Below are 17,615 nucleotides of genomic sequence, written 5' to 3'. Positions count from 1 at the left end.
GGTCTTGTCTTGGCTCATTGCTCTGTCTGTGAAGCTTCTCAGGTTCTTTATCTTGCTTTCCACAGATATCTGCTGGTTTATCTGCCCTCCTCGATATGTACACATCACAGTTGCAAAAATTATGCCCCTGGGTGCGCTCTTGTCTGAGGCCCCTTACACCAACTGGCACCGACTGCTTGCAGGCAGCACCTCCAGCAGCTGAAAGCCCAGGTAAACGCCAACCGCATGTCCCATAGCGGAGCACTGACGGTATCTTCACCCTGCCACGTCTAGTAATTACAAATAAGTCGGCGTTAAAGGCGAATTTCAACACCTTAACTGTAATTTTGACGGCACAGGCACGGAGCGCGGCGCGGCTACCTCCCCGCCGTGGCGCGCAGCCCCCGGCCGGGACCGGGAGGTGCCCTCACCCCGGCCGGGCAGTGCGGGCCGCCCGTCAGCCCTTCTAGCCCGGGATCCAAACCTCTGTTTCGGGATGCGAGCCTCTACTCTGGTTGCACACCCTCAGTTTGTGGGACAAACTCGCCACAAAACTAAGCTGGGGGAAGCAACACAGTGCTTCCAGTCAGTGTAGGCGCCGGTATTTAACTACAATACCCGTTCTGGAGTTAGGGGTTTGGTGACGTTTTAAATTTAGATGATTTTTTTTTCCCTCTACTACATGAGTCTGTGCCGTTTTACTGGGTGTCAGTGTATTTAAGGTTCCCCAAGTATTGCCAGTCTTTTATGGGTAACAGAGTAACTTTACGTAGTGCTGTCGTACCCACTTCTGTGTCCTGACAATTTATTTCTGTGTTTATATAACAGATTTCATGCTTTAAAGGCTATGATAAATAAAGAACATTATCAAGATAATTGAAGCATCATACCCTTTGCATTTTATTGAGCTTTTCTGGCCGTGTCTGCCTATTTAGGACCAAGGCTGGAAGAGGCAAGGACCATTAGAACAGGATGATTGGACTGGGGACTCATGGATCATGTTAATTGCTCAGGGTTTTTTTTCTGCTGTTTCAGTGCTGTTTTTTTTTAATGGTCGTTATCTAATCTTTCTGAATCTGCAGGTGTTACAAAACTGTTACGCAGGCCATCACTTAAGGACTGAAGCACTTAAGTAGGAAATACCCAGAAGGCTCTAAAAGGGGTAGGGCTCAAAAAGGAAACAGACTCCCAAAACTCAGAACACCATTGAATGAATTTGTGGCTTATTCGGGGTGTATCAGAAATAATGTATGATATGCTGATTTGTATTTCACATTGCTTATGAAAGTAGAGTAGAAGATAACATGTATTGCTTCATAATACTTAAAAATACAGAAGACACTTTTAAATGACTTGCTTATGTAGCATCAAAACCATTTCACATTTGTGTTGGGAATAAACCCCTAGAACAAAATATGGAGGACTAAGATACAGAAAGGATTGATTCTGGGTTTAACATTCTAATCTAATTTAAGACATTCAAAGCCATTTAAACCATACTTAAAAATAAACTAAGCTATATGTCAGTAGTCTTCTGCAGTAAATTACAGTGAAGATTCTAGTATTTTTAAGTAAAAAGACCCTGAGCTGTACACCTTATTTGAGAGTGTGCTTGTGTGTAACCACACCATTGCTTTTCTGAGCCTTTCTGTACAATGAGGTCAGTGTCTAAATGTGGAGTCTTGTATATGCATGTATCTTTCAAGACTGAGGCTCTGTACTTGTTAATGTTTTTTATGTTATGCCTTTTTGATAATCACAAAATGTGGGTAAATAAATTGGTAACTTAATCTACATTTTTCATACTTTTAAAATTACCTTTTTTTTTTTTTCCAGACTAAAGTATAGGACAAACTTCCATATTCTAGCAAGGGGAAAACCATGCAGTCCAGAACAGGGGGAGCAGAAAATTAGAATTTGTAAAAAAAAAACAGCCATAATAATTTTTGTGTTTAATCTCTCCTTTTGGTAGGCTGTATATCTAAGAGAAGATGGCAGATCCTTGGCAAGAATGTATGGATTATGCAGTTGCCTTAGCAAGGAAAGCTGGGACGGTAAATATAAACTATTGATAAGTAATAGTATTGTCTGTTGAGTCGAGTATGTATATAGCTTTAGAAGGAGTTTGGAGTTGGATATTCTTCTGAGGAGTATTTTGTCAAAAACATAAATTAGCAGAATCATTGAGTGATGGTCAAGTTGAAGAATGGAGTGTCTTTCATATTTACAGCTCGGTTAACTTAAGAAAACAGCTTTGTACTTCTCTTTGGACCAGAGTTCGATTAAAGACTAAGGAGTATCTTTTGTTCTTAAATTTGATTTTTAAAAAAAAAAATCTAACAAAGCAACTCTGTTTTTTCCCTTAAGCTTCACCTGTCTACCTTATTATTTTACTATGTGAAAGCTGTTGACAGTCTTTCTTGCAAACACCTCAATCAACTTTATACAGTGACTTGTTCTTGGTACAAATTACCATATTGTGATCTCTTCATAGACTGCTTTAGTTCTGTAAAGAAGAAGCATCCCTTGCAGTGGCAGTACTTTCCCTGTTTGTCATCTAAGATGGCTTAGAACAGGAAAGAGTTTGCACATCTTGGCAGAACTTCATGTAAATGTGGTTACCAAATGTTCAGTTCCTGGTAGTTCTGCTTGGTACATTTGAATGTTATTGCAGCCAAACAAGATGGCACACGTACTGATTCTGTCCCCTGGAGCTACAGAATCTGCAGAACATTGTCTCTGCAGTGACATCATTAAAATCTTCCCTTGGAAAATCTTTCTAAGTTAGAATAAAATAATTTTGTGGGCTGTGAGGCATGTGTTCTTTCTTAAGCTGATTTCTATAGTTTTTAGATCATAAATGCAGGGTCTGACTAAAAATAGCTGACCTAAACTCAGTCTTAAGTGTTTCATTCAACTCTGGTATTTAAATTTATAAATCTATAACTTGTCCTAACAAAATAGAGCTCAGTTTCGTGTACCAGTGGATCTTGTTGTAGTACTTGGATCTAAGGTCATGTAAAAATTTGTGCTGAGTAGGGTCTGGAGATGGATGCAAGGGTAAGCCCCAGCTCCTGCAGTTAAATCCAGGTTTTGTCACTACTTGTGGTTTGTATGTGCAGTATAGAAAATTACAGTAAAGAGGATGCTCAAATTTGGGGAGAAATTAATATTTTCCATACTGTTAATGGAGAAAGATTATTTTTTTTTCTTAACAGATAATCTGTGGAGCACTCAAAGAAGAAATATCTGTTATGACTAAAAGTTCACCAGTAGATCTAGTGACGGAAACTGATCAAAAAGTAGAAAACTTCATTATTTCTTTGATAAGAGAAAAGTATCCTTCTCACAGGTATGGCTACTTGACAATACACTTTTGATAGAAGGAGGAGAGAGGTGTCTGAAAGAAAAAAATGGGAAGTTTATGACTTTGCTTGGTGAAATTTCATTACAATTGGTATGCTGGAAAGTTACAGAATTCTCCCTTACCCTCAATATATTAAGTATTTCAGAGTACTGGTGGGGTGAAGTTTTGCTCAGAGCTGTAGTAACAAAACAAGGTGTCCCCAGGGTCTACTGACATGAGTTTAGCCTTGCTCAAGACTTCTGAAAGTCACTTCCAGTTGAACCAGCTGTAAATAACTTCTTGATTATTTGTGTTGGAGAATCAGAGGTGGCCCCAAGATACACAGAACCCAAATTTCTTGTCTGCTGTGGGCTGTTTAAACTAGCATGCCTTCACTGTCTTCTGGTGGGGTCCTGTGGTATTGAATGTGCCTTTGGCAAGTCTCATACAGTTTAAGAACATCAAGCATCCTTAAAAGAAGACAGAATTTTCAGATTCTGCATAACTGAAAGTCTATCATACAAAATACTGATTTTTTCTTATTGCTCTTCACTTTTTTCTTCCTCCCCCTGCCCCTCTTCCCCCCTAAAATAAATCTATTCTTGAAGGGTGAATTATATGTATTTTACTTACATGAGACTTTCTTTTTCATTTTAACACAAGGATTCAAGTTTAATAGTTTCCTTAAAGTGGGTTTGCTAAGTTTTCTTGCACTTTCTTGGAGATTTTCTTACTGTAGCTGTATATGTGAGATGTAATAAATATGTATGGAACTGGAACAACTGAGGTGATGCAAAATGTCAGTATCTTAATCAAATTAGTATAAGCATACAGACTTGTGGAATGACCTTGAAATAACAGTTTCTGTGACATTGATAAGCATTTTAGAATCTTTTATCTTCTTTTTATATTAGATAATTAATGCCACATGAGACATACTGGTATTGAATTTCTCTTTCTAATGAATTACTCATCCACCTAAAGAACTATTCAGTCTCTCTTTTTGTGAAGATCTGCTGCTTTCTGGAAACATGCTGTTTAATTCTGAGCAAAAATCTTCACTTCTATAGTTAATCATAAAACTTCTAATCAATATTAAAGGACCTTATTTGTTTGCTCTCAGCAGTTCTCATTTTACATGTTTGTGGAGGAAAGCATGTGTTTGATGCCTGCTTTTTGTAGGTTGAGTAATATGTGATAAATGTAATATGCAAAAGGCATAGAAGAGAATCCCACCCACGTAGACTCATCTCAACAATTTTGCAGTTCAAAACAAATACTTTTATGAGCAGCAAAAACTGTGAAAATTGACTTCCTATGGCACTGTGCCTTGTGTATCCCTTGGATTTAGCATTATGGTTGAGCATGTGCTCTGCTGTCTTCAGGAGGAGCTCTGGTTTGGATTCCATCCCTTTACCATGTTACCATTTTATAATGCTTGTAAAACTAAACAGGTTTGAGATTAACAACTTTCTCTCATATTTGGGTTGAAATCAGACTACAAATTTAACAGTTACTGCAGTGCTCTAACCAGATGCATATGACCACAAAGGCTTTCTTTAGTTAAAATACAAGCTAAAAAACGGTGGTTTGTAGCACAAATAAACTGAAAGGTGTGAACAGCTACAGCTATTCTGACCAAAATTTGGTGATGCTGTTACTGAAAAAAATGATGAAAACTTCAGTGAGATATTAAAATGTAAAGTTCTTTTCCCCACATACTGTGCTTATCTCTAAAATATTGCTGCAAGTTTGTTCAGATGTGGTAGTGCTTTCCAGATAAATTGTGTGTTTCGCAGCTTTTCACATATGATCTCAGTGATGACGTATGATCACTGGTGGTACAAAAACCTGCATCACACTTTAAGAATTTTCATGTCAAGGACAGTGTTGCAGTTCAGACATTTAAAACAATTTCTTTATATCTTTTAAATGTGTTTGCTACTGTAGCTTCATCGGAGAAGAATCTGTTGCAGCTGGAGAGGGCAGCATTTTGACAGATAATCCCACATGGATTATAGACCCTATTGATGGAACTACTAACTTCGTACACAGGTCCACATTTCATTTTTTTATGTTAGCAATTTCAGATTATTACCTTTTTTCTTTTTCCAGTTCCATGAAAGTAAGGGTTTTTTTCACTTTTAAATGGCTTTAAAGGGGATACTATGAATTTGTTAATAGTTACAAATCTCTATTTGCATTTATTGAGCATTACTGGGAAGTTTTTGTAACTCTGTAACCAACAGCAGGTGTTTATTCCATGAAACCTGTACTAAGCAGTGTGGGGGTCAGCAGCCTTTGGAGTCAGTGCCAAGGACAGGTGGGCAGATTTTAGCAGTAAAGCATCAGGACTCAGAGTAAGGAGTTGCAGCATTTTCAGAAGGTGGTAACATCTCTAGGTGCCGATTTCTAAGAAATTTCAAATTCATCATGATCTAGGAGCTGCTACCACTAAAGAAAGCAGAATATCAGCAGTAATTGTCTAGTGGTATTTTGCACCGGGATGAAGAGGGGACTTTCAGTGTAATGCTAACTGCTTGTTCCTTCTGTCTTTGAAATATGATGGATTTTGCCCCTGATGAACTTTTCTGAGCCTATTTGATTCCAGTTTTGAAATGACAGCCCCTATGTGTGACACAGCTTTAAACAGCTGCTGAATCCTGCTAAATAACATGTTCAAAAAACTATAAGAACAGAACCCATTCTGCTGGGTTACTTAAAAGTCTGTATATTTTTGCAGATAGTAATTAATGCAAATGTTTTGGAATTGCAAATTTTGAAGAGTAAAAAATTAGAAAAAAAATTGGTTAATTGTTAAAAAAATTAGATTAAGGTGCAGCCCACCATGTCCTATGTTTTTCCACTGCCTTCACTCTTCCCCCGGCATTCTTCCTTGAATATCTGTTGGTGCTTTGTTAGAGAAAGTGGAGGTGGGAGGGGAGGTGACTTGTTGCTTCTCATGAGACTATTTTGTGCCAGCTTGTTCTTCTGAGAAAGGTTAGTAGCATAGGGGCTTGCTCATATTCTTTGGCTATAAAATGACAGTGCCTAAGCTAGTAACAGCTGTAACAGAAATGGCAGTCCCTAAGCTGTAACGGACTTAGTTTCAGTGGGTGGAAAAGTTTGTATTTTAAATAGTAATTGGTGTTGTTGGGTCTGTTTTCATAGTAAATTTTGCAGGTTCCAGAAAACTAATACTTCCTCTATAGTCCAAGTTTCTTTTTGAAATACACATTACGTTTAACTGAATGTTGTTGTTATTAAGACTAAGCGTGGTAATGAAAGAAGCATAGTATCTCACTATAAATTAGTGAAATGTTTTGTTTTGTAGGTTTCCATTTGTGGCAGTTTCAATTGGCTTTGTTGTAAACAAAAAGGTATACTTTTTATTACTTAATATCTAATCAGTCAAAACCAAATTAATTCCTTGTTGCTAGTTAAAACTAAGATCTGTATTTTCACAGCAAATAGGAAGAAAGGGAAAAAGCCCTCAAGGTATCTTTACTGTTTCTTGCAGATAGAGTTTGGAATTGTGTATAGTTGTATAGAAGACAAGATGTATACTGCCAGAAAAGGAAAAGGTGCATTTTGCAATGGTCAAAAACTTCAAGTATCAGGCCAAGAAGGTAAGCTGAACTGAGTAGCTTATTTCTAGTAATTACATTTATTTTGCAAATGAGACAGTTTTTAGACCGGAATATATTCCTGTTTCTTAGCTCATGGTTTTGTTTTGCAGAGACAGGCTTTTTTTGGCCATGCATTGTTCAGTTTTGAGAAACAGCTTTTATGTACTCTTCGATGCATAGAACATGCTTGTGATCTTTGCAAAATCAGGTCTTGGAAATTGAAGATTTTATTCCGTTTCTCTGTATGTTGTGGTTTTTTGTTTGTTTTTAATTCCCTGTACCTCTGTAATCTGTCTATGATTGTTATTATAGAGTCTGTAACAGATCTACAGAACAATTCAACTTCTTCCAGGTGTGAACTAGTGGTTTAAATCAGTATCTCTCTTGTATACTTACTACCTTATGTAAAGTGAAATCCACATTTAAAGTGGAACTTTTAAAGATCTGAGGACTGTTCTAATTTTTATAGCAACAGAATATTATTTACTAATGACATCGATTAATGTATATGCACAATTGAACCAGATCATGCTTTGTTTGCTGTATTTTATTTTTTCCTGCCATTTTCCATGTAAGAACAGATTTTTATATATTCAATATATGTAATATACTAAAATGCCCTTTTTTCAGTCTTGTAAGAAAGCAATGAAGTAAACTCTGCTAATTATATAAGTTGTACTGTTGGAAAAGTGAGGGTTTGTTTCTTTTCCAGACATTACAAAATCCCTTTTAGTAACAGAATTGGGATCAAATCGTGATCCAGAGACTATAAAAATAATTCTTTCTAACATGGAAAGACTTCTCAGTATTCCTATTCATGGGTAAGTTACTTCCTATTTTTTATATTTACTGGTAGTATTAACATTGTAAATATGATCATTTTTAGGAAGGATTGGTTGCATTACATTTGACACCTTAAATGTGAAATATGATTTAAAAGTTTTTGTCTAGTAGCTTCTGCAGAGAAACTCTTAAGTGTGTTTAACTTCAAGCTGGGACATATATAGGAGAACCATAACAATCAGTATTGAGAAGTGAAGCATGTTTCGTTTTGTAGAACTAAGTACTAGATATTACTAGAAGTAATTACTAGAATATTACTAGAAGTAATTACTAGAATATTACTAGAAGTAATATTCTAGTTTAAAAAAAAATACAATTCTGTGTGCTTTTTTTTATTCCAGAAATACAGGGAGTAAAACTGGATAAACAAAAGCTATAATTTCTTAGTTTCCTTTCCTTGTAGTAATGAAAATTGTTGGGGTTTTTTATATATATCAGAAGACAAAAGTAGGTCTCCCTTTTCTCTTTCAATATGGTACAATTTTTAAGAATTTGTCCAAGTAGCTGAAATTGTCCATAAACTGTTCTTATTTTGGTTACATTCCCTGCTTCCTCTCTTCCAGATAAGCCAAAGCCTACATTTCCATAAACCGTTTTACATCTAAAGGTGGTTTCATTGGACAGGTTTTTATTACTCAACCCTACTCGTGTTTCTGATCTAAAAAGGGTTGTAGTTTTATGCTGAGATTCTCAGGATTCTTGTTTTGATGCTTAACATATAGATTTTTTTTTTTTTTTGTACTTTCAAAAAGTCTTCTGATGTCATTAAAGATTATATGCTAGATTTTAAGTAGGGAATATGCTTTAGTATGTTGTCAGTTCAACTTTGGTATTTTGTTTGTAAACAATAAAATGAGATTTGAGTTTAAGTTGTTTCTTGCACTAACTTAGCTGCTATCCGTTACAATTTAATGTGCATTCTACTGATAATTGAAATAACTGCAATTTTTTTGTACAATTCATGCTTACTTACTGAATGCATCAATATTTCCAAAAGAAACTGGAATTTGTTACACAAGTGTTTGATAAAGTTATCCAGGCTAAACTTATGCTGTGTAGTTTATTTTTTGTGATTACTGCTGTCAGGGTTTTTTGCAAGTCAGAGATGCTTACTGAGCATCACCAATGAAACTGTTTTTTCAACACTGAGAACAGTGTACATTCTACTTGAATTCTTGTATTCAAAAAGCAAAGCAGAATATCTGTTATTGTTTTGTGGGTAGATAGCTTCTATAATATGTTTTAGGTTAAGAAGTTGTTTTAAGATGTGTTTTCACTCTAAAACAAAATTGTGTAACAGAATTCATAAATGTAATTTCTGGAAATTTGCTATATTTGGAGACCTCTTCAAGCTACTTAAGCAAGACTTAATTCCCAATTTTTTATTTTTTCACTGCAGCATTCCGTCACATTTTCTCTCGCTCAGTTCACTTTGCATGTGATGCTTCTGTGTTCTCTGTGAAGTGTACACACACTGACTTTCTTACAAACTGTTCTCAATTAAAAAAACAACTGTCTCCTTTAGGATTAGAGCCGTTGGTACAGCAGCTGTGAACATGTGCCTTGTGGCAACGGGTGGAGCTGATGCCTATTATGAAATGGGGATTCACTGCTGGGATATGGCAGGGGCTGGAATTATTATTACTGAAGCAGGCGGAGTACTGCTAGATGTATCAGGTAAATACACAGGCATGCATAATGCTCTCCTTCTAAATAGCTAACTGGGAGCAAAACATAGCTGAAAGGAGAAGGCAAAGAGGTTTTTCAATCCTTTTTCCAAGTTACTACTACTGAAGAGTTCCTGTCCAGTTAATAGATAAAGAGTCAGTCAACTGTATGTTCTTCAGCTACAAGATAACCTTTACTCTCTTGGCTGAGCATCTGGAAGAGTGGAAAAGACAGTAGACATACACTGAAGAGAATTTAAATGTAGCTCATATGAGATACCTGTTGTGTTAAATGCATTTTTATCCAGGGGCAAAACTTGGTCCTAAATAGTAATATATCATTTACGCTTGATTTTTTTTCAGTGCTCGTTTTCTTCCCAACTTTTAATTTTCCCCAGATGTAAGCTAGTTACTTTGCTTGCTTTGATTTCTAGGTGGACCATTTGATTTGATGTCTCGAAGAATAATTGCCGCAAGTAGTCGAGCTATAGGAGAGAGAATAGCCAAAGCACTTCAAATAATTCCTCTGAAAAGGGATGATGCAGCTAACTGAATACCAAAACGACACGTTAAACGTAATTATATAATGTCTCGTACTTCCATGTGGTGGTTATTCTACACCTTAAACCTGATAAAAAGATAGATAAATAAATGGTAGTCTTTCAGTACTGGTGTGACTGCTTAAGTAGTGTTTTGAGATTGGACCAACATTCTAAGTAAGCTCTCACTGTTAGTATTTTATTTAACATCATGATTACATAAAGATCTATAAAAAGAAGCAAATATAACAACTCATATTTTCAAGCTTTATACTACACTGGAAGATATAGTAGAGACTTTTTGATATCTAGATAAATAAAAATCTCTAGTTCTGTAAGTGAAAAAACAAAATTCATCATCTTAACACCACATCATCACATCTGATTCTGAACCCAAAAAGGTGAAGGCATTGTTTGTCTGATCTTTATCTGTCTCATCTATTGTTTTCTTTGGTGTCATCAATGTATACATTTCCTTACCTTGTTACAGTTTTTGTAGAGGTTGTTCATACATTTCCAGATTGTAAAAAGTTGCTTGTAGTTTTGGCTCTAATTTAAAACCTTTATTACTTAGCTGTCATTGTCTTTGTAGTCATTGTTCTACCTTTCTTATGGTAGATAAACATAATATCCTCTTTAGGGTGTTATGTGGCCAGTACGATTGCAAATTCATTATAGTTGCAGAAGTAATAGTTATTGGTGCCAGAAAATACATGCATCTCCCAGAATGAAGTTCTGAGCACACGTTCTATCACCAAATGGACTTACTCTAAATTAAGATGAAGTATGATTTGCGTCTGACTGTTGGAATCGGCTGATATCAAGTCCTCTATCTTATTCTTGACAGTTGTAATTCCTGTTAATTTTGCTTCTCCGTGGATGAGTGTGTTTCAGAGTCTAAGGAATCATTAAAATCCAAGGGAGTTTTCAGTAACTCAGCTGGCAAAAAAGTAAGCCCATAGTACAGATTTTTTACATCATTCTCTGTAAATTGTGAAAGGAGTGACCTGGATCAGGTTTCCATTGTTTTAGAGTATGCAGGCACAAAATAATACCTATCTAAACCTAAAGGGTTTATAAATCTAAAAAATACTAGTAATTTCATTCTTGGTGTCAATGTGTTTAAACTTTGAACACTATACTGTTTTTTTGAATTTTTGTATTTAAGATTGTTAGAAGTATCAGTGTACTGTTCAAACAAATAACGTACTTTTAAAAAAAAGATTTAACTTACAGCAGTTTTTAGCCTGATTTTTCCATGTGTAAAGTTTCTTAAAGAAAGTTGTCTCATTGATGGTCCAGTCAAGACACAGCAATGCTTTGGAAAACCTGACTTTGTACTGCTGTCCCACTTTTTATTTTGAAAAATGATGTTGTCTTGTCTTGAAGTTTCAGCAGATCTATTACTATAAATTTCAGTCTTTCATATCATTTGATTTTTTCAGATTTTGCAGAAGTACTTAATTTGAAATTGTATCTAATGCCAGATGATTAATGGTAATGAGATCAGCCTACTATTTAAAGGTCTTGTAAAAAAGCCAAATTTAGATTAATTTTACTTTTAAAATCCCCATTGACAAGGAAATTTTTTGAGCATTTCACTAACTTTATTGCTGTAAATTATGTGGGATCATCATTATTTCTTAAGCAGTATGTCTACTGTACCATTTCTGTGGCTTTTATATAACAAATTCTGCATAATTTTTTTAATCAATTTATTTGTGAAATGGAGACATGTCTAAAAAGTACTGGAGATGGGAGAACACATTCAAAATAAATATGCTTTACCAGCTGTGGCTTCAGATGTACTTCCTTCCTTTCTTAATGTTCGTAGGTGTACAATGCTGGGTCCCAACAAGCTGGATTTGTGGGCTTCAGACTTTGAGTTGAACACTTTCTCTTCTTGGCCTCTGATGTACACAGATCATAAATTGCTGTGCCTTTAGATAAGTTAAATTATGTATATACCTGCAGTAGGTTTTTAGAGTAAATATTTTAACACCTTCCAATGAGATTGTGGTGCATTAATCATCTCCAACCTCAAGAGCTCAAACTTTGCGGTTTAGCTTACCTGTGATTTGTTTTGGAGGCCCATCAGATGGTTGAAGCATGTAGCTTTTTCACTGTTAGCTTTCCTACTGATGCTCTTTGAGGAAAAATTTATATGAATTTCCTGTCTTGGGGAAATCCCCTCTCACTATTTGCATTGGAGACCAGCCTAATTGTTTTTTACTGTAAATGGCAGCTTTTAACAATTGTCTGCTTTCTTTTCAATTTCAGTCTCCCTTTCAGGGGACTCAGAAATCACTGTTGTTTGCTACTTTGCCTAAGCATTATCTTATCAGATAACTCTTTGTCTAATATATGGCCACTTCTTTCATCATGTGAAAGGACACCAAAATGTAATTATTAAGTTTAATGGCATTTTCTTTTTGGTTCTATGCTAGACCACAATTTTGATAATTTTTTGTAGTAAAACAGAGAAGTCATGATTGCTGTGTAATCAAAATACTTTTGAGAGATCGTGTGTGAGATGTAGAAAAACAGTGACACCTGGTTTTATTGCTTTGAAAGGTGGAGTGACAGTGATAAACATTTTAGACTTTTTTTTTTAACTTTAAGTTATATATTTACAATACAGCTTTTTCTGAGCAATGAGACAGTTGGAAAAGAAAACCAGTTACCACAGATTGAACAGATAGACTGTCAGATTCAGATTATGAATATTCCTCACGAAGACATCAACAGTCCAGTATACAGGAAGCTTTTTTAATAGTTTTTCAGTGAGCAACTCATGACTTCAGATGGCAAATTCTACTACGGTTTGAATCTCCAACTCTGAGTGAAGAACACTCAAAACTCAAAAGTGCAAAAAGGAGATCAGGTGGGCAGATTCAGCAACTAGAGCAAATGAAAATTTCCAGTAAATACTACTGGAAATTAAAGGACCATATGGGCAAATTTAACCAGCCCTTTCACCTGTACTTTGAGAATTTGATGGAATGGTCAGCATCATCGCAGTAGTTGCTATAGAGCCTAATGCTATTCTTAACAAAGGCCTTCAGAGTAGGGGTGCTGATTTCTAGCCCAAGACTAAAACAATCAGTGCTACAAAATGTTAACATTTTTTTAGCACTGATATGTATGAAAAATGGGTGATAACCTTAGTCTACCATCCTTGTTATCCCCATTCACTAGCCCTCTCCATTTATTGATTAGCTGATAGCTTGTGATTGTTTTCTGTGGCAGTCTGCAAAGATTTTCTCCTTCAAAGCGCAGGGTATTCCAATAGATTCAATCATTCAGAACTTTTTCCAGTGTGAAATACTGCAAAACACAGTTACAAAAGGCTTGAGGCTCTTGTCCAGCCTTTTTAAGCAGTCCTGTGGAAGATCCCTACCCACACCCTAATGTCACGTGGACTATTTCTTATATCTGTGACCTAAAGCTATGTTTTAATTCTGCATAGTCTAATGCCTAGGCATGAGCTAGACATTCTGACTAGATGTAAAATGTCAACCTGTGACCTTTATGTGAATCAATGTAAGTAAGGGAGATCTCTTTTTTTTCTTTTCCTGAGCTTCTTGCCATCGTCAAAGCCAGCTACTAATTCAGCTTTATTTATTACCTGTGAGTGAAGTAATTGCATCACAAGTCTGATCCTGTTGCTAAACTGCTGACAGGCAACTTTCCAACAGCACGTTGGTTTTGGATCTACAGTGGTTGGCATGGCTTCCTTTGTTTGCACAAGCTCCAGGCATCAGAAGGATATTGTCAGCGAAGTGGCACCTCAAGAGTATCTGCCAGAGCCAGTCAGCCAGATTCCCGGACAACATAATCTGTTTGATCTCTGGATTACTGCTTGTCCTGCACCAAAAGTGACAGTGAATGTAGTCTGTCAGATCACTCTTGGATTTGTACAAGCTTCACACAAAGATCTGCAGCTTCTCAAAGATCATCAGGAGCTTCTGAAACGTCCTCTGTGCCCGCTGTCCACTGTGTGCCTGCTACAACATCAGGGCAAACAAAATCTGACACACTTCAAAGCCATGTGCAACATCTAGGACAAACAAACTCGAGGACTGTGCTCAGCTGAGAGCACATTATGCCACTCTATTATAAAGATCTAAAAACTTGCCTGCTTGTGGAGGATGGATTAGGTCTCCCACAGTAGAGCAGAAATAATTTCCTAGCGCAATTCAAGCTAGTAAGATGCTAAAAATAATGGTGCATGTACATCCTTTTCCAGAAGCTTGTCATAGACTGTGTTGATGACTGCTACATTAGCTTGAGTTTATACATTGTGTGTCATACTTACTCTTGGTTTGCACAGTTGCAGCAATGATTTTTACACTGAAATGATTCTCCCTACACCAGTGTTGCTTTAGTTAGGAATCAGGCCTTCTGTAGGCCTGTTTAAGTGAATGGAAAAGAAGCCCAAATACAACAGCAACTAGTGTACCACAGCACTAAGAAAGAACAAAAGCCTACTCCTTTTTTATGCACTGGAAGATTGAGGTTTATATTTTGTTACGTCTATCCTTAGCTCAGTAGAGACCATGTTTACAACCATGTAAAGAAGTTAATTCAGAGAAAGTGATGCTACCTCAAATACTCGAGAAACAGTTTTGTAGACCTTCATCCTCTGCTCTCCCTTGGAGAGGTGGTTCTGTACTATTTCTGCCTGTGCACGGAGTTCAGTCCCGGAGGAGGTTGAGGCAGCCTCCGAGGAAGCTGTGCTCTTCATCGTGCCTGACAAAACACTAGATGGCAGCCGGAGCCTGGAAAACACCAGAAGGCCCAAGGTTCTTTTTTTGTTGATCAGATTCCTTTTTCCACTTCTCCCTTCCATCCTCCTGCTCTCTTAATTGTTGTTGGATACAACTCAGAGCATATCTGAGAATTATTCAAAAGAATTATACCACAATTTTTTGAGGACATGGGCTCTGTGTTTCTGTGATGACAAGAAAATTGAAACAGGACTTGTGTCAGCAGCATTAACATTCCCTCCTTTTCAGTGTAAGTATATTGAAGATGTATAATCTATGACAAGAACATGAATCTGAATTCTAAAATCAGATAAAAGCTGTACAGATGATCATATTGTACTGCATTTAAGGCGTACTCATCTCCCCTAGATTTTCCTGTCATAAATTAGGACATGGCTCTTAGAAGCCTTCTTTTAAACCTACCAGATAATCTTCTTGGCAAGCATGCGTTAATCTGCATGCAGATCCAACAGCCCTGGGACCATAAATGCAGCCACTAATGAGCATCTCTTTATGATCTTTAAGATGGAACTGTTTTATTTTTCAGAGAGAACTCAAGCCCAGTATTTTACCTTCAAATGTGTTGTGATGACATAAAGGAACTTTACCAGCTGTGTCGGCATTGTCCCTATACTGCACAGCATATTGAGACTATATCTTTCAGAACCTGTTCAAGCATGGATAGGTATAGGTAACTCATCCCCTTATTTCATCATTTCACAGGTCTGTGTGCTGCATCCTAGAAAAAGTTTCTCTGTATTTGTGACCTTGCCCAGGAAAGTAGTGGCCTAGAGATTAAATGGGAATGTATTACAGACAAGATGTTCACTATTTATGTCAGTGTGGCTGGTTAAAGATTGCCTCAACAGTGTTCTCAGGAAAAGACTTTCCTGCCCTCCCTGTCATACCTCTGGAGATGCCCTGCTAGAGCTCGCCATCCAGAACACGCCCAGCGTTTTATCGTGCTGCCAAGCACATCTGCACAGGCTGTTGGGCAGGCCCCAAGGTACTCTGCTTCCTAATAGTGGCAAAAGGAGAGGTATGTCCCAGAGTGGCTGCAATGCGCTTTCAGTACAAGTTGAGGTGGCTTAAAATGAGTGAGTTACTTTAGCATGGGTCAGCATGATATAACTCTCTTCTAGTGTGACTTCTTTATGATGTTTTCTTGTTTGAGAAAGTTCATTCTTTTCCAGCTCTCATGCTAAACAGATAGGGTGACATCTGTATAGTTTTTCTGTATAGCCATGTAGAAAGCTTCTGTAGAGATTCTCAGTTTTCTACAGGTTTTCCAGAATACATAAAAGTTAAGTCAGGTCTAGGAGTTCATCAGAATGACTTCAGTCATTAGTAATGGCAGAAAACTGCACATTACTGGATGTTTGCATTGGACTCTTGTAGGCAAACAGCTAAAAAATGCTAATTATTTTCACCTCACTACTGAAAGCTAAAAATAATAAAAACTCCCTTTATTTCTGCTTCATTATACTTGAAATTGTGATTACAGTTCTGAACAGTCCTCCAGTCAAACACATTTAAAAGAGAGTAATGGTTAATGTTATTAGAAATTCCTGTTTCAATATTTATTCAGGTGTGATTAGCAATGTATTAGCTGTGTAAAAGTAAATTGTTTCCCACTTCACGTGTGCACCTTGTTTGGCGCTCTCTGTTGAAATGGAATTCATAATGGCAAACTGTCATAGCCGAGTGAGGTTAAAAGCTTTACTTCTGTAGGCACTTAGATCTTAATAGCAGTTTCCACTGAAAGGAAGTGCAAACCCACACATAATGATTCCCATCAACAGCCATTTGTGTATCTGACACTGCAAAACACTGCTATTCCATCAACTGAATCAATTAAGAGAGAAGATAGGTTTTCCACTAGTGCACACTCCTGTTTGGTTGATTTCTCCTATTTTTTATTTAAATACAGGAAATAAATATACTAGTAGAACCAATCAGAAGTATTTCTTTCTGCCCCTTGTGTACCTGCCAACTACTAAGCCTAATACTTGATATTTTAGGAAATGCCAGCCCAATTCTATACTCGTTAGTTCCTCCAGTTCAGCAGGCTCTGTTACTAGTATTTATTTCTTCTTCATTTTGAAGTTTTCATTGCAATCTTGAATGCACCTCAGCTGAAGTCATGTTGATTATGTCTCCGTGGGAATCCAGAACAGAGAGTTGATTGCCTAGTTTTCCCATGTGTTAAGCACGGAGAACTAAGGACTCCTCAAAACATAGCAGTCTTCAGCTGGAAGTTCTTAACATTAATCAGTAGTCAAAGTTGAAGAACGGCAGAGTGTCCTGAATCCTATTCCTAGCAGAAACATTAAACCAGACCTCAAAACAGGGCATAGTGGAGACTGAAGCTGACAGTGAAGTGAAATTCACTGAGAGTTGTTAAGTAGGAATCACCTCAGTCTCAGGAAGTTCTTGAGCTGAAAGTGGCTGATAGCTAGGAGTGTACAGGTTAGGAGGGTTTTTTTGTGGGTCTCCTGTTCTTATCATGGTAGTGGAGCAGAAACTGTGGTTTTGCATGACCAGAGACAGAGGCACCTACCTTGTGCAGGAGGCCAAGCATGCTCACAGGAGTCTACATGTAGTTCCTTCTCTGCTTGAGGAGACTCAAAACTCCATTCTTGGAGAGTCTCCTAACCACCAAAGAAGAGTTTGAGGTTCATTGGACTAGAGAGCAAGCAAGAAAGGCTTTAGGGGTGTAGTTTTCCAAGTAGGCTGCACATCTGAAAACAAAATGGAGTCTTTGGTTCCAGTTCCTGGTCCAAGAACTGCTATGCATTTTAAATGAAATAATTACAGACAAAATGTTCAAACAATGGGAAGAA

General features: G+C 37.0%; 1 protein-coding gene across 1 annotated transcript; it reads left to right on the top strand.

The window, feature by feature from the left end:
- Positions 1–1,043: 1,043 nt before the first annotated feature.
- IMPA1 (inositol monophosphatase 1) lies at positions 1,044–11,798 on the top strand. Its single transcript, XM_026842111.1, has 9 exons — positions 1,044–1,141; positions 1,952–2,033; positions 3,198–3,331; positions 5,276–5,380; positions 6,660–6,705; positions 6,846–6,954; positions 7,667–7,775; positions 9,323–9,474; positions 9,899–11,798. The coding sequence occupies exons 2-9, from the start codon at positions 1,971–1,973 to the stop codon at positions 10,015–10,017; spliced, it is 837 nt and encodes a 278-aa protein (XP_026697912.1). The 5' UTR covers positions 1,044–1,141; positions 1,952–1,970; the 3' UTR covers positions 10,018–11,798.
- The last annotated feature ends 5,817 nt before the right edge of the window (positions 11,799–17,615 follow it).

This window comes from Athene cunicularia (genome assembly GCF_003259725.1).
Source record: "Athene cunicularia isolate RWA chromosome 2 unlocalized genomic scaffold, athCun1 chr2_part1, whole genome shotgun sequence".
In the NCBI taxonomy this organism is placed as follows: Eukaryota; Metazoa; Chordata; class Aves; order Strigiformes; family Strigidae; genus Athene; species Athene cunicularia.
This window is presented reverse-complemented; position numbering and strand designations above follow the sequence as displayed.